This window comes from Grampus griseus, assembly GCF_964374135.1.
Source record: "Grampus griseus genome assembly, chromosome: 8".
Classification (NCBI taxonomy): Eukaryota; Metazoa; Chordata; class Mammalia; order Artiodactyla; family Delphinidae; genus Grampus; species Grampus griseus.
This window is the reverse complement of record NC_139002.1, coordinates 46,341,179-46,365,024: the sequence shown is the minus strand read 5'-3', so window position 1 is coordinate 46,365,024 and position 23,846 is coordinate 46,341,179. Positions and strand designations below refer to the sequence as shown.

The following is a 23,846-nucleotide window of genomic DNA, read 5'->3' as shown; positions in this document are numbered from 1 at the left end:
CCCCACAAATGGGGAATTTTTTAAGATCCTGACCAGCCCTCAGCCTTGTAACATCTCCTAGGCTCCTCTTGTCTTCCCATTTCCCATGTTTCCTACTCTCCCGCTTCCACCCTCTGATTGCCACAGAGAACTACAGTTTCTTCTTTGTAGATGTTCAGCAATTTTCAGATACTTGATCAAAGTTCTCAGGAGTTCCAAGAGGGCTTCTCTTCAAAGGAATATCCTCTTTTAAAAAAGCAGTTGTACTTATAAAAAGAAAAAAAGTTATTATATTAAAATTTTATAAATTTTACAAATGGTCAGTGGGATGGTGCAAAGATCTGTTATGTTCTATAGCAAGTAGGCTCAGACCGGAATATATGAGTAGAATAATTGGGTGAAGGTGGGAGGATATTGTGATAAGGGTAGGGTTGGATTGGGGTAGAGAGGTGAGAGTAGTTAAATGCATGGCTTTTGGAGTCAAATCAGACGGGGGACTGAGTCTTGCATCAGCCCAGGGCAATGTATACTGTATGTCTGTACTGTTTGCTAAAATACTGAAATATTTCCATACTTCTTGATTAACAGCTGTTGCCCCAAGCCCTACAAGTGCATCCCTGCTTCCCAGGCTGCTCCTGCCCCTCCCTGGGATCCCCCATCCCACACCTCCATGATCTTTCACCGAATGGATGACTACCTGGGGTCTCCAAGACCACTTCCGGTCTCCATTCTGATAGATTGATATGCGGTTCTGCCATTTTACTAGTTGTGTGGGATTGGGCAGGTTACAGCCCCCTGAGGGCATTGGTTTCCTTATCAGCTATTAGGGAGAATACTAATACTACCTCCAAGGTGGTTAAGGGTCAAATGAAGTTCTTGTAAGGAGCTTGTTTCATAGCAAACAGCTGCCCCTTGCCCCGCAGTGGCTCTGCCTTTCCGAGCATGCTGCCACAGCCAGATCTGGGACCCTTGCATGTGTTGCGGAGACTATTGCAGTTTCCTCCTCTGCTCCTTAGCTTCTCTGGCTGTTTTCCTGAACGTGGAGTTAGGAGGGTTTAAACTCTGTCACTTCCAGACTGTGTGACCTGGACCATATCACACATGGGGTCTTTGAGCTCTCTTTTCCTCATATGAAAAATAAGGATATCACACCCGCCCTGCCTATCCTCACTATGACGATTAAATGAGATTATGTATGTGAGAGCATTCTGGAAACTTCAGAGCTCTGATCAAATACAAACTATGGTCGTTATCTGGTTATCTCTTTTGTTGGATTTCTGGTCGTAAACCCCCGTTTTTATATGGATTAGATCCTTGTCTTTTGTTTCTATATCCTTTACTGATTATTCCATATTCTCTTCTCTTTTCTTTCCCAACTTCCCCATCCTCGGTCCATCTCAAGATGTGATCTTAGGTCTTCCTGTGGCAACTAGAAGGTCACTTTCTTTCAGAGGGAATGACTTAGTCTGTGTTTTACTTTTACTTGTTTTACTTTTTTTTACTTGTTTTACTATTTTGCTTTAAACTTTTCTGCTTCTGTTTTAAAAAAATATAACAATTCATGCTCATTAAGTCAGTTAGTGGAGAGATTAAAAAAATAAGGCTAATAATCTCCCCTACCGAGTAGTCAGTGTTAAGTTTAGCCTTCTACAGTTTTTCCTGTTCTCTATAAATATATTCAAGCAATATACACATATATATTTTTCCTTCCATTTTTGTAAATGAAAATGAGGCCTGTGAAATCTTACATATTACTCTGCAACCCAACCTTTCTTTAACCTAATAATGTGTCATTAATTTGTATTTAGGTCAGTACCTATATATGAAATTCATTTTTCTTTAATAACAGCATACTATAATATGGATTATATAGTTTAACTTTTGCACCATTGATGAACATTCACTTTCTTTCCAGGTATTTTGCTATTACAACAATTCTGCATTAAGCATTTTTCTTATTTTTCCTTATACTGGTTGTTCTGTTTCTACTGGATAAATTCCTAAAAGTGAGGTTGCTGGATCAAGTGTATTTTAAATTTTAAATACTACCAGATACTGACACTTTGCTTTCTAAAAAAGTACAGCAATTTGCTTCCACCATCAGTCTTGGGAGAATCCTAGTTGCTTCCCCTCTAATCTTACTTCGTGTTCTTACTTTCTAGGCATTTAAAGTAAACTGACTTTTAAACCTATCCTTTAAAGAATTGTATAACAATGGCCAAAAAGCATATGAAAGGATTCTCAACATCAGTAATCACTGGGGAAATACAAATCAAAACCACAAAGAGATAGCTGCTCATTAACAAATGGTTTCCATGCTCTGTGAGAGTGTGGGGGTGACCCTTATTCAACTGTCAGCTGTCATCATTTGCACTGTTGGAACTAGAGGTCATTTAACATTTAACTCTATGTGTGCCTCTCTCCAAGATAAGAGGTATTCCATGTTTTATTGAATATTTACTTATGTGCACCTGTGACACAGGGATTCTCTACTCCAGTGAATAAAGGTGGCAAGGTAGGAATGTGAGATTTAAAATACGGCTGTGTTTATATTACACAATTTAATAATTTAATTCCAATAATATAGAATGCAGGAATGCCAACTCTATGGAAGTCTGAATGGAGTAAGCAGTCAGCAAATTGTTCATGTTTTCCCCTGCAAAACACCTATGCAGATGTAAGAAAATGTCTTTCACTATTTAGGATATATATATCAGCGTGACATACATGGATAAGATGGCTATCTTTTTTTTCTATGTTTTTTTTTCTGAAAAGAAAACATTTATACATTTGCAGAATAGTGTAATAAGATTTCATAAATGCAAAGATAAAATGTGTTATCATTTATCTTGGATTATAATATCTGTGGTTTAATTGCCTTGTGAAATGTCCAAAACAAGAACAATTATATATTTTTCTTACACCACATACACCATGAAACATTTAACAAGTACTTCTTTTAGACCATTCAAAAGGTTAGGAAGGAAGAAAATTGTCTATTCAGTATTAGATAAAACCATTAATATGTGAATATATATGACGTAAAGAGGAAAGATAAAGGAAACTAGAACTGGCAAGGAAAGAGAGAGAGAAAGAGAGAGGGAGAGGGAGAGAGAGAGAGAGGGAGACTACCTCACATGTGTTAGGATGGCTATTATAAAAAAAAAAAAACCAACAGAAAATAGTAAGCATTGGAAAGGATGTGGAGAAATAGGAACCCTTTATGCTGTTGGTGGGAATGTAAATAGATATAACCACTATGGAAAACAGTGGTGGTCCCTCAAAAAATTAAAAGTGGAATTACCATGTGATTCAATAACTCCACTTCTGGGTATATATTCAAAAGATTTGAAAGCATGATCTTTCAGAGGTATTTGCACACTTATGTTCATAGCAGCATAATTCATGATAGCTAAGAAATAGCAGCAACTCAAATGTCCAACCACAGATGAAAGGATAAACAAAATGCAGTATACACTTACAATGGAATATTACTCAGCCTTAAAAAGAAAGTTCTGACACATGCTACAATGTGGATGAACCTTGAGGACATTATGTTAAGTGAAATAAGCCTGCCACAAAAAGAAGATAAATACTGTATGACTCTGTTTATATAAGGTAATTAGAGTAGTCTAATTCATGGAAACAAAGTAGAATGGTAGTTGACAGGGGTTGGGGGAGGGATAAATAGAGAGTCATTGTTTAATGGGTTTAGAGTTTCAGTTTTGCAAGGTGCTTTTCTAGATATTGATTGCACAACAGTGGGAATATAGTTAACACTATATATCTGCGTGTTTAGAAATGGTTAAGATAGTCAATATTATGTGTTTTTTTTCTTTTAATTTAATTAATTAATTTATTTTTGGCTGCGTTGGGTCTTTGTTGCTGTGCACGGGCTTTCTCTAGTTGTGGCGAGCGGGAGCTGCTCTTCATTGCGGTGTGTGGGCTTCTCATTGCGGCGGCTTCTCTTGTTGCGGAGCACGGGCTCTAGGTGCCTGGTCTTCAGTAGTTGTGGCATGTGGGCTCAGTAGTTTTGGTTCACAGGCTCTAGAACGTAGGCTCAGTAGTTGCGCACGGGCTTAGTTGCTCCGCGGCATGTGGGATCTTCCTGGACCAGGGCTTGAACCTGTGTCGCCTGCATTGGCAGGCAATTCTTAACCACTGCACCACCAGGGAAGCCCCTATGCGTTTTTTTTTTTTTTAACTACAATTTTAAAAAACGGTGAAAAGATAAAAAAGGTTATGAAAAAATATATATAATAGGTACCATTCCGTCGTTGAACTCCCATTGTGTGATAGGCATTGGCGCTTTCTGTATATTATCCTACTTAATCTTTATAGTGACTGCACAATAGCTACTGAATCAACGCTTGTTAGAGGATAATGGGGCCATGCTATTTTAGAATAAGTGAACCAGCACAGAGCACATTACAGTATTTTATCGGTGGGTCCTGACACCTAGTGGCGGTTGGTACCTGTAACACAAGACCCTTCAGAGTAGGCAGGCTAAATCAAGGGTCACATTTAGTGAAGTCCCTTCCAGAATTTAATGAGAACTGACTGTAAGAGTTTCAGTTTGGCAAGAAATAGACACATTTATATTGAACCAGGTTTAAGGTGATTCACAGAGCAGTGACTACATGTTTAGAGACCAGTAATAGAAACACTTAACATTGGGAATGCTGGAACACTGTGCTTGAAGAGAGATATTATACTGCAGTCATTTCTTTGATGATGTGACCTTCACCAAACACGTTTTTTTTTTTTTTTTTTTACTCTTCTTCACAACGTTAGATATTTTCTCGATTTCATTTTCTTTTGCTTAGTCATTTCTGTTTCTTTCCCCCTTTCTAACCATTCATTCATACACCTGTCTACTTTGTCTTGTAAAACATCTGGCAGAACTGGTGGGCGGACTACTGACAGCTGAGAGGCTGGACTGAAAGGAAGGAAGCAAAGTATAGGAAATACATTTGAGATGAATCTTCAGATTAGTTAAATTAGCCTCAAAGGAAATTGATGGCTTTAAAGGCTGAATGTGTTAATTGGAAAAAGGTTTTAATCCTGCTAAATCAGGATTTAATCCTGATTCAATCCTTTAAATCAGGATTGAAGATGAAAGGTCCCAGACCCACAAATTATTTGCTAGGAGTTTCGCTATGTTTTTACAGTGTTCATGCCCCTTAGTCTATTTCAAAGAGTGGCGAACAAAACCAGGTTTTCTGTTTAACTTAGCATGAAAGGAATGGGGCTCCTAAGGTTGGTGCACGCCCTTCCCAGTATTATGAATGGAATCTCAGACTCTTCTGTTCTCTCTAGGCACTTGGCAGACAGAAATGCTGAGCTTGAGCGAGTGAGCAGAATCTACCAAGACTTACAGGATGACTGGGAAAGGAGTGCTGTCTTGAAGAAGCAGCGGGACCTGGAGGAGAAGGCTTTCCAGCGGTAGTAGCTGACTGCACCTGAAAATCCCCTCTGCATCTTGTTAGTTTCCTCTAATCAGGGATGGCAGATAGGTTTTAAGTGTCAGCTTCAGTTTATTAGGGGTGGCTGCCTAGATACCTTTGTGAGAAAAGAATTCTGGGTTCAGTGGGAAATACTGCTATGGTATGTCAGAAATGTCCGTTGTGGACATGGGATGGAGAATGCTGTGTTGCATGTTATATATTTGCCATCTCTGCCCTAATCATTGCCTCTGTGTAGTAGCTTCATTTTCACTTTGTGGAGGCTAGGGAGGCCTGGGGCTGTGTGCGAAGGAGGGTGGGAATTCTCTTTGGAGATAATTAGTTGGAAATAGGAAGAAAGTGTTTCTGTCTGAACACATCTAAGGCTTATGGGATGCTCTCGTAAGAGCAGAGTCAAGGGGTTGTGGGTAAGATTGGCAATTGGAAAAGTGAGATGCCCAACCAAGAACGTCTTCCTGAAATGTATTATATCCATGCTCACTTTCCCCAACTATCTATTTACAATCTAGAGTTGGGGAATCCAGATGTTTTGGAGAATGAACACTAACTTTGGAGAGGCAGCTAATCTTTTTGCCTTACTTTTCTTATTTCTAAGATGGGGAAAGTGAACATTTGCCTGGCTTGGCTAACACAGGAGTTTGGGGGATCAAATAAAGAGTTGGAAAATTATTACACTTTCAAAAATTAGAATACTTTACAAATGGAAGGTGTGATTTCATAGAATGTTGAAAACTTGAAGAAACAAAGTCTAGGCAATCAAATGTTATTAAAACCTGAATATACCAAAATAATATTCAATATGCCAATTATCAATGAATTCTTATCATAGAAAAAATTGTTATAGTGGATCTTGATCTGAAACTCTCCTTTTCCTTTTAGATTTTAAGGCATTTCTCACCTGTCTTTCTAATGGGTAGAACCCATATTTTGTGACAATGAAAGTATGACAGATGATGTGGAAAATAAGTTCCAAAGGAGAAGTGATGTTGTTTGGCCTAGGGAAGAGGAAGGGAAAGGGGAATTGGGTATTTCAAGCCATTTTCTCAATGTTGTGGGAAAGAAGGTAGAAGGCAATGAGATTAGTGTCAGGGAGGGAGATTTTAGTTGGATTTTGGAAGAAGGCTTGGCTAACATGGTGATAAAGGGTAGAGGAGACATGACATAACCTTGAGTGGCAGGATAGCCCAGCTGTTCCACGGACACGGCAGAGCAGTTCTCTCACCTGAAGACCTAGGCCAAGTTGTGGGCAGGGACTCAAGTGGACAGCACATAGGAAGGAGGAATTGGTTGGTCTTAAAAAGAAAACAAAGCAGAAGCAAAAACAAGGTTCACCTGTATGCAGTTTAGCTCATGATACTCGGTCCCATCGCCAAGGCAAGCCAGGTAGGTCTTCCCCTGCCTACTGCCAAGATTGTCCTTTTTCTTTCTTTCTTTTGATTTTTTGAATTTTATTTTATTTTCTTTATACAGCAGGTTCTTATTAGTTATCTATTTTATACATATTAGTGTATATATGTCAATCCCAATCTCCCAAGATTGTCCTTTTTCCTTTGAAGGCTGTCATTGATGCTGCTTTTTACAGAATCCCACCGTGTAGAAATTTTGATAACGTAGGGGAACACATCAGGGATTGTGCACATCCTGCACAATCAAGAAAAACTGTTGAAGTGGAAAACCAGTCACTGTCATCCCTTCATCTCTGCTTCTAGCTGCTTTCATCCTCTTTTTCTACGTCTTCACTTCCTCTCCTGCCCTTAACTCTCCAGAGGCCTCTGGCCCCCTGGGACTTTCCATTGACGTCTATGCTTCATTGTCTGCTGGGGTGTTAACCAGCAGCTTAATGGCTTGATCTCCCTCTCAAATGCTGTCTCCCGGGGAAGCCTGACAGGTAAAGGCCCATCCACGGGACAAAGCCACAAATACTGAGGCTTTGGAGTCACCATCCCATTCACGCTGGCTGAGTGACCTTGGGCAAGTCCTGTGTTCTCTGAGGGTTTACGTGGGTGTGGGGGGAGGGCTGGGGTCAGACTGTTGTGAAGGCACCATGCAGAGCCTTTTATTCACTAAGGAAGGAGGAGAAGCAGGAGACGCCCGGCCTGGGGCGAGCAGCAGGTAGCAGCGTAGAGGGGAGAGACTACAGGTGGGAAATCACAGGTGGGCCGTAAACTCCTGGAGAGCAGGGACCAGGTGTGACTTTTCTTTTGTATCCCTTCCATTGCACCGGCTTCCAGGCGAGGCACCCAGTAAGGACTTGGGGACGCCGGCGAATGACCCCTTCTTCTGCCTCTCCACAGGGCCCCCAGCAAGCTCTTCCTCCTGGACCAGTGTGAGAAGTATCGGCGGTGCAAGCAGTGCCAGAGGCGACCCTCCAACGTGGGCAAGAGCAACGTGTGGCCCCTGAATAAGTACATGCAGGGCTCCCTGCTGTTTGTATAAAACCCAACGTCTGGGCCTGCCTTTCCTAGGGAAAGTTTTTCTTTTTTAAACGTGCAGGGGTGATGGTGAAACTACATATTTGTACTTCAGAGGAGAAAAAATTATTGTGCCATTTGGGTGCTTTCAGGGGTAGAGGGAATTCCTACAGACAGGTTCTCCCCACCTGTCCTCCTCCCATCCCGCCCCAGACAACCCTGCCGCAGTCAGGCCTGAGAGGCGCGCCCAGCTTCATTCTGGCTGAGGGGGTGTTGCTGACCCAGCCCTGCCACTCCCTCTGTGACTTTGTCTAAGAAACTTCATCTTTTCCTCATCTATAATGAAGTGTCGTAATAAATACTTTCTCCGTGTTTGGGCATAACGATTCATAGTGGTGAATTTTTTTTTTTTTTTTCTTTTTGCGGTACGCGGGCCTCTCACTGTTGCGGCCCCTCCCGTTGCGGAGCACAGGCTCCGGACGCGCAGGCTCAGCGGCCATGGCTCACGGGCCCAGCCGCTCCGCAGCATGTGGGATTTTCCCGGACCGGGGCACGAACCCGTGTCCCCTGCATCGGCAGGCGGACTCTCAACCACTGCGCCACCAGGGAAGCCCCATAGTGGTGAATTTTACCACCCCTCCCCCAACTCTCGATTTTTTCCAGGCCTGGGGATGTGTGACCCTCCCAAAGGTAGGTTAGGCCATTTGCCTCCAGTGGCCAGTGCAATGCTTCTTGAATTTTCTAGCTGATAACACACCCGGGACTTGTTGGGACCTCAGGGAATATTTTTCTCTTGGTGATCTTCCGGCCAACCATTCCACCATCCAGGCATTTCTGCACCACGATCGACTGTAGGTTTGTTGTGTCCTGTGAGGGGAGCCTGGCTGCCTTGCCAGGGTCCATCTTCTTCTCTCATTGCTTCCCTTGCATCTATTCTTAAGCTGTATGTGCGGTGGAAGAGGAATAGCTTCCTGTTGAGGGACTGGTTTTCAGTTCAGGTGTGTGTGTTCTCAACCACAGCTTGCTTCATTTGCCTCCACCCTTTGTCTTTCCTCTCCCTGCCCTGTCCTAACACCTCAGGTACAACAATTAACAAAGCAGAGTGATGTCTAGATTTCTGAGGTACGAAAGCTGGCTAGAAAGTCCCTTAGACGCTTTGCTTTCTACCTGCCATATCGAGACATTGTTTTGCCCTACTCCAGATACAAAATAGGAACGTTTTGAGCCCTGAATGGTTAAGGGGAAAGTAGTCTACTCGAGTTGATATTGGGCAAATTTTGTTGCTAATGTTATCTTTTTCTATGGAAACAAGTATGCTCCCTGGTGACTGGAATTGTCTGGAACCTGCCCCCACCACTCCCTACATTACTACTTCCTTCCATTTCCTCAGAAGATCCCTCCATGCAGGTCCCATCCCCACCAAGCCATATTTAAAACAATAGCCTTTCCCCAGGACTGCTTGACTTGCTTGAAATTCATCCCTGCTCCATTCTTGGAGTACTTCTCTGTCTCTAATATATAATAAATCACTATAATAGTATTGTATGAATATTTTTAAAAAATATAGACCGCCTTGTCAAAGAAAAAAAAGACTTTAGGCAATTTTGATATGTTTAGGTGGTGAAAAGATCTAACTTCATAGACGTTTTTACTGTAGGAACTGACCTTATACTTTATTACCACAGGTAGCAGTACTGACTCTTACTGTGTGCCAGGCACCAAGCTAGTGACCTGGAGATTAAGACCTCATCAGTCCCTGCCTGCCTTCAGAGCATTCACCATGTAGTGCAGAGGGGAGATGGACTAGAAAATCTCCCTGTAACAAGGTAGATACCTGATAGCGCTTTGCATTTCTTGCTATGGAAGAGTAAGGTGGAGTCCTTGCGGTCAGGTTAGCCTGACAGGGAAAGCTTTTGGAAAAGACGAGGCCTAAGCTGAGTTTTTAAGGAGAAATAGGTTAAGACGCCGTGCTTCCACTGCAAAGGGCCTGGGTTCGATTCCTGGTTGGGGAACTAAGATTCCCGCATGCCGTGCAGCCAGAAAAAAAAAAAAAAAAACCCCTGTGCTCCTGTCTATTGACGCTAAGATGGAGACATGGTTATGTGAGTTAGGTTATAAAACCTAATTTTAAAAAATCATTCAACCATTTTAAGAATCAAATGTTACTACAGTCTTTCATTAAAACAGTTGATTTCATACAATAAAGAATGCACAGTCTTTTTTTTTTTGAGCAAGTCTTCCTAATTTGATATCTTTTTCACTGATCTTAACTGCTAATATTGTTTTAGCTCAAACTTGTTATGAGGCCACACTCAAATTAGAATGTCTTTTTCTAAATCAATTTGAATTACTATCATCAAGCTCTGTCATTTCTGGAACTACGACACTGCCAGACCAGCTTAATGTATCAAAGGATGCCCAATTTCAGTGGCTTTTAATGTTTTGGACGGTCACAGACTCTTTTGAGAATCTGATGGAAAATCTGGACTCTTTCCTAAAAATATGCACATTTTCATATACAATAGTTTGCATATAATTAGAGTTTTCCTAGATCACCTGGACCACAGGTTAAGAACTCCTGCTCTGGATGGCTTTCCTTCAATGTTATAACAAGCTCAAGTTATCAAAAGTGAGCAAAGTGTAGGATTTTGCTTTTGAAAATGCCCTTTCAGTTCTAGAGAACTATGTCCACTTTTGCCGTCCTTTTTGACTCTTCATAAAAATAGTGAGATGAGAATTGGAATGGCTGTTAGAAAGCACATACTCCAGTAGTTTTCAAAACTTTTTGAGTAAGACTCAATAAAGGAAATACATTTCATACTGAAACACAGAACCTATGCCCACACATGTAATTGAGACAAAAGTTTCACAGGGTTATATTTACCCATCTGCAATGCATTTTGATAATTTCTATTTTATTTCATAAAAAAGTTTCTGATTAGACTGAACAAAATTGATTTAACAATCTACTAGTGTAAACAGATAATTTTCAGTTTGATAAACACAGTTTTAACCTAATTTTTCCCTCTCACAGTACTTCATAGTTTGCTGGAATTCATTCGTGGTTAAGATAGTATTGTAATGGTATTCGACCAGGGGGTTGAGGAATGTTTAGGTCCGATCTTGTCATAACCAGACTGTCTTGTTCTGAGGTACCCCAAGAAACTAAGGTAACTATTTGCCTCACCTTGTTAAAATCCGCTGGAGAATGTTGATCTTTATTTATTAAGTATTTATTTAGAGCAAGCAAAATCTTGACGTTCAGGATGCAAGTGCTATCTCACCTTCTGTGGGTAGTCGTTGTGATGTCAGTTCAATTCTCAAAGTCTGTGTTTCTTTGGATCTGTTTTTCACGTGTGCCGCTTGGGAGTAAACCTGAGACTTGTACTAATGCGTACACAGAATTAGGGGATCTCTTTCTCCAGCTTTCTCCTCTCTGGAATTCCTTTCACATTCTCCAGTCTCTTACTCCCAGTCGTCTGGCTTTAAAGCCAGAGTTTCTCTTGGAGTTTTAGCTCCCTTCGCTCTCTCAAAGGGGAGCTAGTGGATGACAAGACAGAAACAGATAACAGAGATTCCTCCCACACTCTTCTGACCACGGGGTCCCTTTCCCTGCTTCCTCTGGCCAGGAAGACAGGACCTCTCAGGGTCTTAGGTGCTCGAATGCCACCACCACTGCTATTCCTGTTGCCACTGTGCAGCTTCGTGACTGCAGTTGGTCTTGGGGCCTACCAGGGAGGGGGAAAAAAAGGGCTTTCCCTCTATACTCTAGCTCATATGGAACGCTTTTCCTGCTTCTCTGGCTAGAAAGAGGGGGTTTCTCTTGAGTTTAGGCTTTCTGTGTCGTTCTGGATCGTAGATTGCTTTCAGGTCAAACCAGAAGAGGAATAAATTTCCCAGTAAATTCGTCACTACGCCAGTCATCCTTCAGCTTTTGATTTACTTACACAATCCCCCTGCTAGTGTTTCCTTTTCAGAGTCCTCAGGTAGTTGCTTTTTATAATCTGTTCAGTTACGTCAGTTGAAGAGAAATGCTGTAGAGCCCTTACTCCATCTTGGCCAGCACCAGAAGCATTTTATTTTGGTTTTGAGTCTTTATTTTTCTTCCTTTCCCCTTTCCCCCAAATCAGGTGGTACCTCAGTCCTTTCATTTACATTTTATTAGTTAGGGTAGCACTATAACAGAGATCAAATACTAGTAGCTTAATCAAGACAGAAGTGCATTTTTCTCTCAAGAAACAGTCTAGAAGTACATAGACCCCGACAGTAGGGTGGCTGTACCAGCTTCTCCTGTGGTTTCCACCACTGGGTCAAGACAACTGCTCCAGGTATCATCTCCTAACTAGCAAGTAGGAAGAAAAGGGCAGGAGAGCAAGTGTGCTTTTTTTTTTTTAAGTAGTATAACCTGGAAGTGGTACCATTATTTCTGTCCACGTCCCATTGGCCAAAATTTAATCACGTGGCCATACCATGCTGCAAGGGAGCTTGGGGAATGAAGTCTCTAGCTTGGTGGCCATGTGTGTAGTGAAATACTCAGGGAATGCTGATACTAAAAATGAGGGAAATGGATAGTAGTGGACAACTGCCAGTCTGCCATATCCTGAAATTTTGGGGGAAACAATCTACAAAATACGTAACAATGCTAGCTAAGATTCTTTTTAAATCTTAAAAAAATGTAAAGCTGCAAAAAAAGTCTCTAGAGGCAGACACAAAGTGGGAATTCAGAGAAGCAAGCATCAACCAATTACCTATGATCTAAGCCATTTAAATTAATGCTAGAGATAAATTTTTATTTTTGAAATAATTTCAAACTTACAGGGAAGATAAAAGTATGGTAAAAATATCACCCCCCATCCCCAGAACTAAGTAAGAGCAAGTTGCTGACATTTGCCCTATCACTTCTGAATACTTTAGAGCATAATGCCTTACAAATACGTATATTCTCCCATAAAACCACAATATAACCACCCAAATCGGAAAATTAACACTCATTTACCATACAATCCAAAAACTCAATTAAAATTTTGCCACTTGTCCCAGTAATGTCCTTTTAAGCAAAAAGATCCAATCAATGATCATGTGTAACATTTAGCTGATATGTATTTTTTTTTTTCCAGGAATATCACAGATGTGATTCTAGGTTCCTTGCACTCCATTATATCAGGTGGTACCCAGTTCAGTCTGTCCCATTACTGGTCACGTTAACTTTGATCATTTGATTAAGTGATGCTTGCCAGGTTTACCACTATCAAGTTGTTTTTTCTTTTGTAACGAATTGGCATTTCATGGTAGGTATTTTGAAAGTAATATCCCATTCCTCATTGAGTATCATCCACTAGTTTTAGCATCTATTGATGTTTCTTTGCTAAATGCATAATTATGATGATTGCTAAATACAGACTTTTCTAATTCCACCATTGCTGCTACTTTATTAGCTGGCATTCTACTATAAGGCAAAGTGTTTGCTTCTCCCTATTTATTTATTTATAGCAGTATAGACTTAAGGATTTTTATTTTATTCAATGACTAATAATCCAGTCCTATCATTGATATAAAAATCGTGATCAGTGGGAGCTCTTTAAGCTGGCTTCTGTTTTTTGTTTTGTTTTAAATAATTAAAAAAAAAAACTTAGAATGCTTTTAGAGAGTTCCTTGTACACTCCTCACCCACTTTCCCCCATTGTTAACATCTGTTTCTATGATACATCTTTCATAACTAAGGAATCAACATTGGTACTTTACCATTAATTAAACTTCACACTTTATTCAGATTTCACTTGTTTTACCCCAATGTCCTTTTGCTGTTCCAAGATCCCATCTAGGATACCGTATTTCATTTAGTTGTCGGGTTTCTTTAGCCTCCTTTGGTCTGTGCTCTTTTTGGTCTATGTCCTTTTGTCATATTCCTATCGTTTATTAACACCTCCATAACTTTGTCATATTAAGATGTTCCAGGCTACTCATTTTTTCTGCCCCACCTCTGGAATCAGCCATTTCCCCAAGGAGACGGTTTTTTTTTTGTTTGTTTGTTTTAACATTTTTATTGGAGTATAATTGCTTTACAATGGTGTATTAGTTTCTGCTTTATAACAAAGTGAATCAGTTATACATATACATATATCCCCATATCTCTTCCCTCTTGCGCCCAAGGAGACTTTTTAAATGGAGAATGGTATTAACAAACCATGATCTGAGTGCTATTGTTCTCATCATTGCTATTGGGTTGTCATTGCTTCAGGCCCTCTCTGCTCTCTGTGATAAAGCTGAGGAATTCAAACACACACACACTCATACTCATCTATATTTCTATATCTATATATTGAAATGATGACTTCACAGAGATACAACCAATTCCAACCCCAAATCCTACAACTAATTGTACTTTTTTTCCCTTTCCATATTTATAACTCCTGTCTGACAGTGAGATGCCTGATTCCCATTATTCTCAATGTAGTACTGGATAAACTCTTATGTAATCTTACTGGATAAACCCTTATGTAATCTCTGATCGCCACTGCTGTCCCCCTATGTACATGTCCTCTGCACCCTGCCAGGGACCTGACAGCTGGTACTAGGCTGCAACTACCCCCCCACACCTTGCTTGAATGTCCTCCTCACCCTCTCCCCCGACTCCAGTATCTTCAGTGTCCGCACCTACTGCACAGACAGCTACCTTGCTCCCCTCCATGTAGTGGACTGAGTTATTAAAGAAGAAATGAAGGATGGAGAAAAGAAGAGCAAAGAAGGAAGGAAGAGGAAAGAAGGAAGAAATAGGGCTTTATTGTTATGGGCCAAGTATAGGCTAGGAAACAAAGCCTAGACATTTTAGAAAATTCTAAAGTTGTTAGAAAGGAAACCCGAAGACAGGGAATATCTTCAAAGGGCTATCTTCAAATATCTTCAATGTAGAATTGTGTACTCAGTGGAACTATTAGAAATGAAAGCAAAATAAAAGAATTTTAGAATTAAATTTATTAAATTTTTTTATTAAACAAAGAAAAAACAAAAAAATCTACCAACAATAAAATGTATTTTTCAACAGTGAGAAAATGCATATTTTCAAGATTATATAAAACATCAAAGTTGATCATATAATAGGAACTAAAGGAACCTCCAAAAGATGCTCTTAGATAAGGGAGAATAATCTTAGAAGAAAGAGTTGAGATGCAAGAAGAAATAGTGAGCAAAGAAATTGCTGACATATTGGGCAAATTTAAACAAACACTGATTTTTATAAACAATGTAATTTGTGGGGTTAAAAAAATACTTGACAACATTAATAGTTAACGCATGTTGAGTTCCTTCATGAGGTGGGAAAAGATTTAAAAAATTTATTTGGCTGCGTCAGGTCTTAGTTGCAGCACGCGGGATCTTCGTTGTGGCATGTGGGCTCTTCATTGTGGCACGTAGGCTTCTCTCTAGTTGTGGCGAGCTGCCCTAGAGCACGCGGGCTCTCTAGTTCTGGTGTGCGGGCTCAGTAGTTGTGGCTGGTGGAACTCTCTAGTTGTGGCGCATGGGCTCCAGAGCGCAAGGGCTCAGTAGTTGTGGCACGTGGGACTCTCTAGTTCTGCTGCATGGGCTCCACAGCACGTGGGCTCAGTAGTGGCGGTGTGTGGGCTCTAGAGTGCGCAGGCTTAGTTGCCCCACGGCACGTGGGATCTTAGTTCCCCAACCAGGGATTGAACCCATGTCCTCTGCGTTGGGAGGCGGATTCTTAACCACTGGACCACCAGGGAAGTCCCGGGAAAAGATTTTGAATGTTTGAATTTTTCTAAGCCATTTAAGTACTGAAAGTATAGGAATAAGGTATATAATAAGACATACATATTAGAGAGAGACTTTAGGTCCAGAATTCCAGAATTCCAATCTCAGCCCTGCCAATTACTAGCCGTGTGACCTTGGGCAAATAACTTTTCTGTGCCCAGGGTTTAAAAGTTGTTTTCATCATAACAATGGAAATAATAGTATCTAATTCATAGGGTTGTTGTATCAAATGAAATTATGTAAACCTATTCAGATTTAGAACAGTGTCTAAACTATAATAACTGCTAAGAAGTTTTAACCACAATTACAAATTTCCAAAACAGTGGAAGGAAAATATGGATTTAGGGGAGGAATCTTAACCCAAAAGAAATCAAAAGATAAAAAAAGAAATATAGACATAGGTCAGATAACACAAAATATGAGAAAAACAGATGCAGAGATAGCAATAACATTGTAATATAAAAGAATAAGACAATATAATGTAATAAAATGATGTAAATGGACGAAGTTCTTCAGTAAAGACAAAGTTGGTCAGACCAAATTGGAAAAAAGCCTAGCAATATGACATGTCTAAAACATGAAGCTGGTGGAGGAAGACATAGCAGAGTCAATGGGCGGGATTCTTCCACTACCTTCCCTTTCCCGCCCGTTTTGGCCCCCCTCCGTCTCTCTTCAGCCTCTTCCAGGCTTTGTCCCCCACCATTCCCATCCTCAAGTCCGTCCTCAGCCTCTTTCCTCCCCAGCAGGAGGCGGGGAGGTGAGAAGGCTCAAGCTGCAGCGCTTCTCCCTACGCCAACAAGCTCAATCCCCGCGGCGGCCGTGGTGACGTCTGCGGAGGGCGGGCCCCACGCCCTCGCTCTCAGGTTTTTGGCCCGCCCCGCCGCGACTGGTGAAGAGGAACGCACGTCACGCCGGCTATAAAAGGCAGGGCTTGCGACGCAAGAGCGCTTCGGCGCGCGCGGATTGGGTCTCCCGAGGCCGGCGCTGGGTAGAGCTCGGAGCCCCGCCGCAGCCGCAGCTCCGCGAAGATCACTACAGCTTCCTCCTCAGCAGCCGACGCCACCGCCGCCTGTACCACGGAACCGGCTGTATGATTAGGCCACAGTCTTTAATGAGTAAACTAAGTCCTTCCTGTGGTGTTCTTGGTCACGCATTTATGGAGTTTCTGAAGGGCCCCGGAGAGTACCGCCAGGCGCAGCACGACCTTTATGAGGACAAGTGAACTGTAGAAATTCGTTGCTACTCCACCAAGAAGCCCCCACAGGCGCGGTCATCCTGGACCCAGAAGTGTGGGATTGAAATCATCAGAGCATTTAACAGAAATTACGACCTGGATGGGGTAAACCTCGGTGCTCTTCCTTTCCATTGACTCAGTATTATGAACTGAAGGATGGCTTCTTGTTAGGAGGTTCATTTCATTTCCTGTTACTCCCAATTGCATATCCAGAGCATTGAGAATTTCGAGTGGGGCATATTGGAGTAGACTTCTGTTTCTTTACATCATTTCTGCATTCAAAAATTTAATTTTTTTTTTCGTAACCGTATCGCGTTTTTTTTGTGTGTGGTTTTTTTTTTTTAAACTAAAATAACATGGCTCCACTGAACCGCCCAGCCCCTGTGGAGGTCACATACAGGAACATGAGATTTCTTATTACACACAATCCAACCAGTGCAACCTTAAACAAATTTATAGAGGACCTTAAGAAATACGGAGTTACCACAACAGTAAGAATATGTGAAGCAACTTATGACACTGCTCTTGTGGAGAAAGAAGGTATCCAGGTTCTGGATTGGCCCTTTGATGATGGTTCATCACCCTTTAACCAGATTGTTGGTGACTCGTTAAGTCTTTTAAACATTAAATTTCGTGAAGAACCTGGTTGTTGGATTGCTGTTCACTGTGTTGCAGGTCTTGGGAGAACTCCAGTGCTTGTTGCCCTGGCACTAACTGAAGGTGGAATGAAAAATAAAGATGCAGTACAGTTTATAAGACAAAAGCGGCGTGGAGCTTTTAACAGCAAGCAACTTTTGTATTTGGAGAAACACCGTTCTAAAATGCGGCTGCGCTTCAAAGACTCTAGTGGTCATAGAAACAACTGTTGCATTCAATAAAACTTGGCTGCCTGCCTTGGAAGTCAAACTTGAGACAGGACTTAATTTATCGTACATATTAGCCAACATAATAGGCTTAATGAATGACAAGTCTAATGAAGCTTCCATAGGAATACTGAAAAGCCACAAGCTTGACAGAATTGCAGCCTCTCTGTTTGGCTTACTACTATCCCCATGCCAGAAACAATATATAAGAAATTGAGAGATTAGGTGCCAAAATACTCAGCACAATACTTGTATATTTTTAGTATCATACAGAATTAAAATCCTAGGAATTAGGAACAGCACTGTAAACCATATGTGGTTTATTCCTCCAGTCATCTCAAACATTGCAAGTAAGACCTATATGGTTATTTGTCTGCTCCTTTATGTTTACCACCCCACACGTGTACCAGTATGCATCAGGTTTGTATAACAAATGATTTTGTTGAATTCTTACCAAGACTTATGGTGATTATTTAATGTCTTTCTATAAATCTCATTTTGTGCTGTTATGAAAACCTCCAGTTTGAAAAAGATCACACCTCTGGTTGAAAGTTCATGTAAAATATACACCATAGAGAAGCATATGTGTGTAATATCTTCAGACAAAAAAGCCTTACGGTTACTTTGTTTACACTTGGGATGTAGTTTTAGAGGGGAGGGCCTGAAGACAGAATGGAAAGAGGCTATGGAATATTTTTAGGATTCCATACTAGAAATTCCATGTTCTCTTTGTCTTGTGCAGGATGTATAGAACAGGTCCTTTTTTTTAGTAAACTTTAAAGGTAAAGATAGTTTGTAGCAAAAACATTTCAAAAATTTCTGAAGTTCTTATAATTCTTCGCCATCCCTATTGGAAGTTACTATTATTTTTGTTTTAAGTGTGATATTTTTTTCTTTGTCTTTCCAACCGAAACAGAAGAGGATTTCTATTAATGAACTGATCAGACATCTAATATTTTATATAATTTTGAACTGTGTAACAATATTTGGATATTTGATACTTTGTTTTATTATGTAATTGATAAAATGGTGGTATGTATTTGTGTTAGTTCAACCATATATTCATAGTGTCTGGAAATGTAGTTCTCTGGGAGAAATAATTTGTCAGTATTCACCATTCTCCAACTAGTACAAGAACTTAAACATCTAAATAAGGAATTATAGGAGAGAGACAGAGACAAACTAAGCAAGATGGTATAGCTTTGTTAATATTAGTAAAAGTATAAGCAAAGGCATTACTAGAGATAAAGAAAATCATTACTTAAAGTTTCAAAAGTTTCAATTCACCAGGAAGTTATAACAATTCGAAATTTTATGTATCAAATAACATTGGTTCAAAATCCATAAAGCAAATATGGAAAGAACTACAAGGAAAATTGACAAGTTTACCATAGTGATAAGTTTTACTATTTTTCTTCCAGAAACAGATCAAGTAGACGAAAATCAGTAAGGCTATAGATTTGAACAGAACAATTAACAAGTTTGATCCCATGAACGTAAGAAGGCATTGCATCCAACAGTGAGAATCCATATTTTTTAAGAGTACATGAAATATTTTATTAAATTTGACTATATATTAGATCATAAATAATTTCATCAAAATTCTAAAATATTTGAATAACACAAGTAAGTTTTCTGACTACAATTCAATTAAGTTAGGGAAAAAAAGTTAGTAGTATCATTTGGAATTTTGAAAATCTGTGTCTAGAGACTTCCACTTCTAGATAGGATGTAGTAGGTCATGGCAGCCCAACACCCTCCCTGCAACATCCAGAAAAATATGGATAAATTACCAAAATCATGTTTAAAGACATATGGGAGCTGTGAAAGCAGCAAAGACTAGATGAATAGGTATTCCAGAGAGGAAGGAGCTCTCCTGAGGTGAGTAGCCATTTTGTTTCCTGGGGGTATTTACCGATTCTGGACATAGACTAAGGAAGGATCTGGCTTTGTTCTTGCAGAGGGTCTCTACTGAGGGAAAGAGAAACCCAGCAAGGCTTTAGATGGTCATGTGAGGCTGGTGCAACAGATTGGAAAATTGAGAAGCTTGGCTAGTTTCATGTTGCAAGTTGAGTTCCTCAGGAAACAGGTACTGAATCTGAGATTTGCCTTTGGAAGCTTACTGGGGAGTCATCTCAACAACACTTGAGAGGGAGCAAGAGAACCAGGATGCTGCAGAAGTTGAATGGTGATACATACAGTTTCAACAGTGACCTTAGCCAATCTCCCAGGGAGCTCTGAAGCTGGGATGGCCATGTAGAGATGTCTGCAATTGTGGCAAGGGGGTTGGACCTTTGGACTCGAATCAACCAGTCATTGGATGCAGGCTGTCCCTGGGGATGAGGGCATAACCTTGGATGAAGCATCTTCCTTCAGCCAACTGCAACTCCCAGCGGGGGATGCAACTGTGAGCCTTCAGCTGATAATACTCCTGGCAGCTGGCCCTGAGTAAGTGTTTCAGACCTTTAGAGGGATCTGGGTGGTACAACCACAGCATCCACTATACTAAATGACACTTGCTGAGTTCTGGGACTATGTATAAGAGGCTGGGGAGTTAGAATGAAGACTTTTAAAAGACAGAGGGAAATTTCCCTTAACCTCATAGTGCTTAGGAGACAAAGCCCTGCTAGAAGAGGTTTTAATTCTCTCCAACACTTACTGTCTGTCTTTTTTATTACAGCGATTCTGGTGAGCGGGAAGTGTTATCCCAGTGTAGTTTTAATTTTAATACAACTAATGTTGTTAAACATCTTTTAGTGTACATTCTCTCACATATCTTTGTTGGTACTATGTCGATTCAAATATTTTGCCCATTTTTTCAGTTGGGTTTTTTTGTCATCCTACTGAGTTGTAAAAGTTCTTTACATATTCTGGATCCAATGCCTTTATCAGATATATAATTTGCAAATACTTTCTCCCAGTCTGTTACTTGTCATTTTTTTCCTTATTGGTGTGTTTCAAAGTGCAAAAGTTAAAAAATTTGGTGAAGTACAATTTATCAAATTTCTCTTTTATGAATCACGCTTTTAAATTGTATCTAAGAACTCTCCTCAATCAGTCACAAAGATTTTTCTGCTATATTTTCTTCTAGAAATTGTATAGTTTTAGCTCTTACATTTAGATCTGTGGTCCATTTTGAGTTAATTTTTGTATATGGTGTGAGGTAAATGTCTATATATATATATATATATATATATATATATTTTGGCATGTGAATATCCAGTTGTCCCAGCATCATTTGTTCAAAAGACAATTCTTTCCTCCATTGAATTATCGTGGTAGTTGAAAGATCAATTTACCATGAATATAAGGACTTATTTGTGAATTCTCAACTCTGTTCCATTGATCTATATGAGCATACTATCTTGATCATTGTAGCTTTATAGTAAGCTTTGAAATTGGATCATGTACTTCATTCCTTTTCAAAAATTTTGGCTATTCTAAGTCCCTTGCATTTCCATATAAGTTTTAGGATCATCCTGTCAATTTCTACAAAAAAAAAAAAAAAAGCCTGCAGGGATTTTGATAGGTATAGTGTTGAATTTATAGATAATTTGGAGAGAACTGCCGCCTTGACAATATTGAGTCTTCAGTTCCATGAACATGGAACATTTCTCCATGTGTTTAAATCTTTAGTTTCTATCATCAATGATTTGCAGTTTTCATTGTACAAGACTTGCACCTCTTGAATTGCTTGAGTATTTTTTCTTTTTGATGCTATTGTGAATGGAATGTTTTCTTAATTTTATTTCTAGATTGTTTGCTGCTAGTCTATAGAAATACAATTGATTTTTGTATATTGACCTTGCTTTCTATGACCTTTCTAAACTCATTTGTTAGGAGAGAGAGAAAGAGAGATAGGGAGGGAGGGTGAAAGCGAGAGCAATGCAAGTGCTATTCTATTCTTTGGCATTTTCTGCTTATAGGATTATGTCATCTGTGAATAAAGGCAGTTTTACTCTTGTTTTTCCCCCCAGTCTGGATGCCTTTACTTTATTTTTCTTTCTTTATTGAACTGGCTAGACCCTCCATGTTGACCAGGAATGGTGAAAACAACTTCCAGATCTTAGGGAGAAAGTATTCATTCTTTCACCATTAAGTATGATGTTAGCTGTTGGTTCTTGATCAGGTTGAGGACATTCTCTTCTATTCTTAGTTTGTTGAAAGTTTTATCTCAAATGGGTGTTGGGTATTTTAAAATGCTTTTCCCACATCCACTGACATGTTCCTGTGGTTTGTGTCCTTCATTCTAGTAATATCATGTACTATGTTGATCAATTTTTAAATGTTGAAACAACCTTGCATTCCTGGGATAAATTCCACTTGCTCATTGTGTTTAATTCTTTTATGTTGATGGATTTGGCTCGCTAATATTTTGTTTAGAATTTTGCATCTGTATTCATGAAGGATATTGGTCTATAGTTTTCTTGTGTTGTTTTTTTAATCTGGTTTTGATATCAGGGTAATACCAGTATCATGGAATGATTTTGGAAGTGTTCCCTCCTCTATTTTCTGAAAGAGTTTCTGAAGGATTGGTATTATTTATACTTTAAATATTTGATAAAATTCACCCATGAAGAATTCTGGGCCTGGGATTTTCTTGGTGGGAAGATTTTTAATTACTAATTCAACTTCTTTGTTATAAGTCTATTGAATTCTACTCTAATCTTTGCTTACTTTGAATTTTGTTTGCTTTTCCTTTCCTAGTTTCTTTTTTTTTGAATTTTATTATTTTTTTTATATAGCAGGCTCTTATTAGTTATCTATTTTATACATATTAGTGTATATATGTCAATCCCAAGCTCCCAATTCATCCCACCCCCCTTCCACCCCCCGCTTTCCCCCCTTGGTGTCCATACGTTCGTTCTCTATATCTGTGTCTCTATTTCTGCCCTGCAAACCAGTTTATCTGTACCATTTTTCTAGATTCCATATATATGCATTAATATACAATATTTGTTTTGCTCTTTCTGACTTCACTCTGTATGACAGTCTCTAGGTCCATCCACATCTCTACAAATGACCCAGTTTTGTACCTTTTTTATGGCTAATATTCCATTGTATATATGGACCACATCTTCTTTATCCATTCATCAGTCAATGGGCATTTACGTTGCTTCCATGAGCTGGCTATTGTAAATAGTGCTGCAGTGAACATTGGGGTGCATGTGTCTTTTTGAATTATGGTTTTCTTTGGGTGTATGCCCAGTGGTGGGATTGCTGGGTCATATGGTAATTCTATTTTTAGTTTTCTTTACTAGTTTCTTAAAGAGAAAGTTTATTATTGCTTTGAGACCTTTTATTCTTTTTTTCCCCTGATATTGGCATTTAAAGCTATAAAATTTCCCTCTAAGCACTACTTTAGCTACAACTCATTAATTTTGATTTTTCTTTATTCAGCTCAACATATATAATTTATCTTGTGATTTCTTCTTTGAACCGTGACTTACTTAGAAATATATTGTTTAACTTCCAAAGAGTTGGAAATTTCCCATTTTCTTTTTTACTGTTGTTGATTTCTAATTTAATTATTAACTCTGTCCAGGAAGACTTCCTGGAGCCAAGTGCATTTGAACTCCAATGATGAATGATGTCTCCAGGCAGAAAGCTGGGGTGAACTGAAATTTAATTGGTAAAGAGCAGAGAAGCAGAGGGAAGGGCTTTCCAGGTAGAGACCAAGCACGTGTAAGGGCCTGTGTAAGTGCCAGCAAGATGTTCATTGCGCTTCGAACAAAGGAAATGTAATTGCTATCGTCTTTCTTTTTGCCTTTGTCAGTATAGCTAAAGCTTGTTAATTCAGTTGATCTCATCAACCTGTTTTGGTGTCATTAATTTTCCCTACTATTTTTCTTTTCTGTTACATTGAGTATAAAGGAGGTATAGTTGGGGTACAGAGGAAGTTGTGGGACAGGACGTAGACAAGATCATGTAAAAGACTCCCTGGTGTTCAGATTCCAGCTTCACTCTTCACGCCCTCTTCTGAAGAGGTTCTCATTACCCGTGAGTCCACGGATTTACAGAACAGGGATGCTTCCTCAGGATACGCCTGGCTGAGCACCAGCACCAAGGAAGCAGAGGTTGGAAGAATAAGACCTAGGCAAGGGGTGACTGATGTCTCTGCTAATTACTC

The 23,846-nt window shown here is 39.8% G+C and overlaps 4 protein-coding genes across 4 annotated transcripts in view; 3 read left to right on the top strand and 1 right to left on the bottom strand.

The window, feature by feature from the left end:
* Positions 1–7,902, top strand: part of CCDC81 (coiled-coil domain containing 81) — a gene marked incomplete at its 5' end in the record, with an annotated part of 34,266 nt that extends 26,364 nt beyond the window's left edge. The window contains 2 exons of the mRNA XM_082660069.1: positions 5,299–5,424; positions 7,739–7,902. Of these exons, the coding sequence (XP_082516195.1) occupies positions 5,299–5,424; positions 7,739–7,880 (268 nt within the window). The 3' untranslated portion in view covers positions 7,881–7,902. The remainder of the gene's footprint in view (positions 1–5,298; positions 5,425–7,738) is intronic.
* Positions 7,903–14,474: 6,572 nt separating this feature from the next.
* ME3 (malic enzyme 3) overlaps positions 14,475–23,846 on the bottom strand; it is a 308,269-nt gene continuing 298,897 nt past the window's right edge. The window contains exon 15 of the mRNA XM_082660564.1: positions 14,475–14,783. Within this exon, the coding sequence (XP_082516690.1) occupies positions 14,775–14,783 (9 nt within the window). The 3' untranslated portion in view covers positions 14,475–14,774. The remainder of the gene's footprint in view (positions 14,784–23,846) is intronic.
* LOC309826907 (uncharacterized protein) lies at positions 16,710–16,841 on the top strand (the record flags this gene model as incomplete). Its single annotated transcript, XM_082661358.1, has 1 exon — positions 16,710–16,841. One exon carries the CDS (start codon positions 16,710–16,712, stop codon positions 16,839–16,841), a length of 132 nt encoding a protein of 43 aa, XP_082517484.1.
* On the top strand, positions 17,210–17,823 carry LOC309826003 (protein tyrosine phosphatase type IVA 1-like; the record flags this gene model as incomplete). The annotated part of the gene is made up of 1 exon (XM_082659931.1): positions 17,210–17,823. The coding sequence occupies one exon, from the start codon at positions 17,210–17,212 to the stop codon at positions 17,729–17,731; it is 522 nt and encodes a 173-aa protein (XP_082516057.1). The 3' UTR covers positions 17,732–17,823.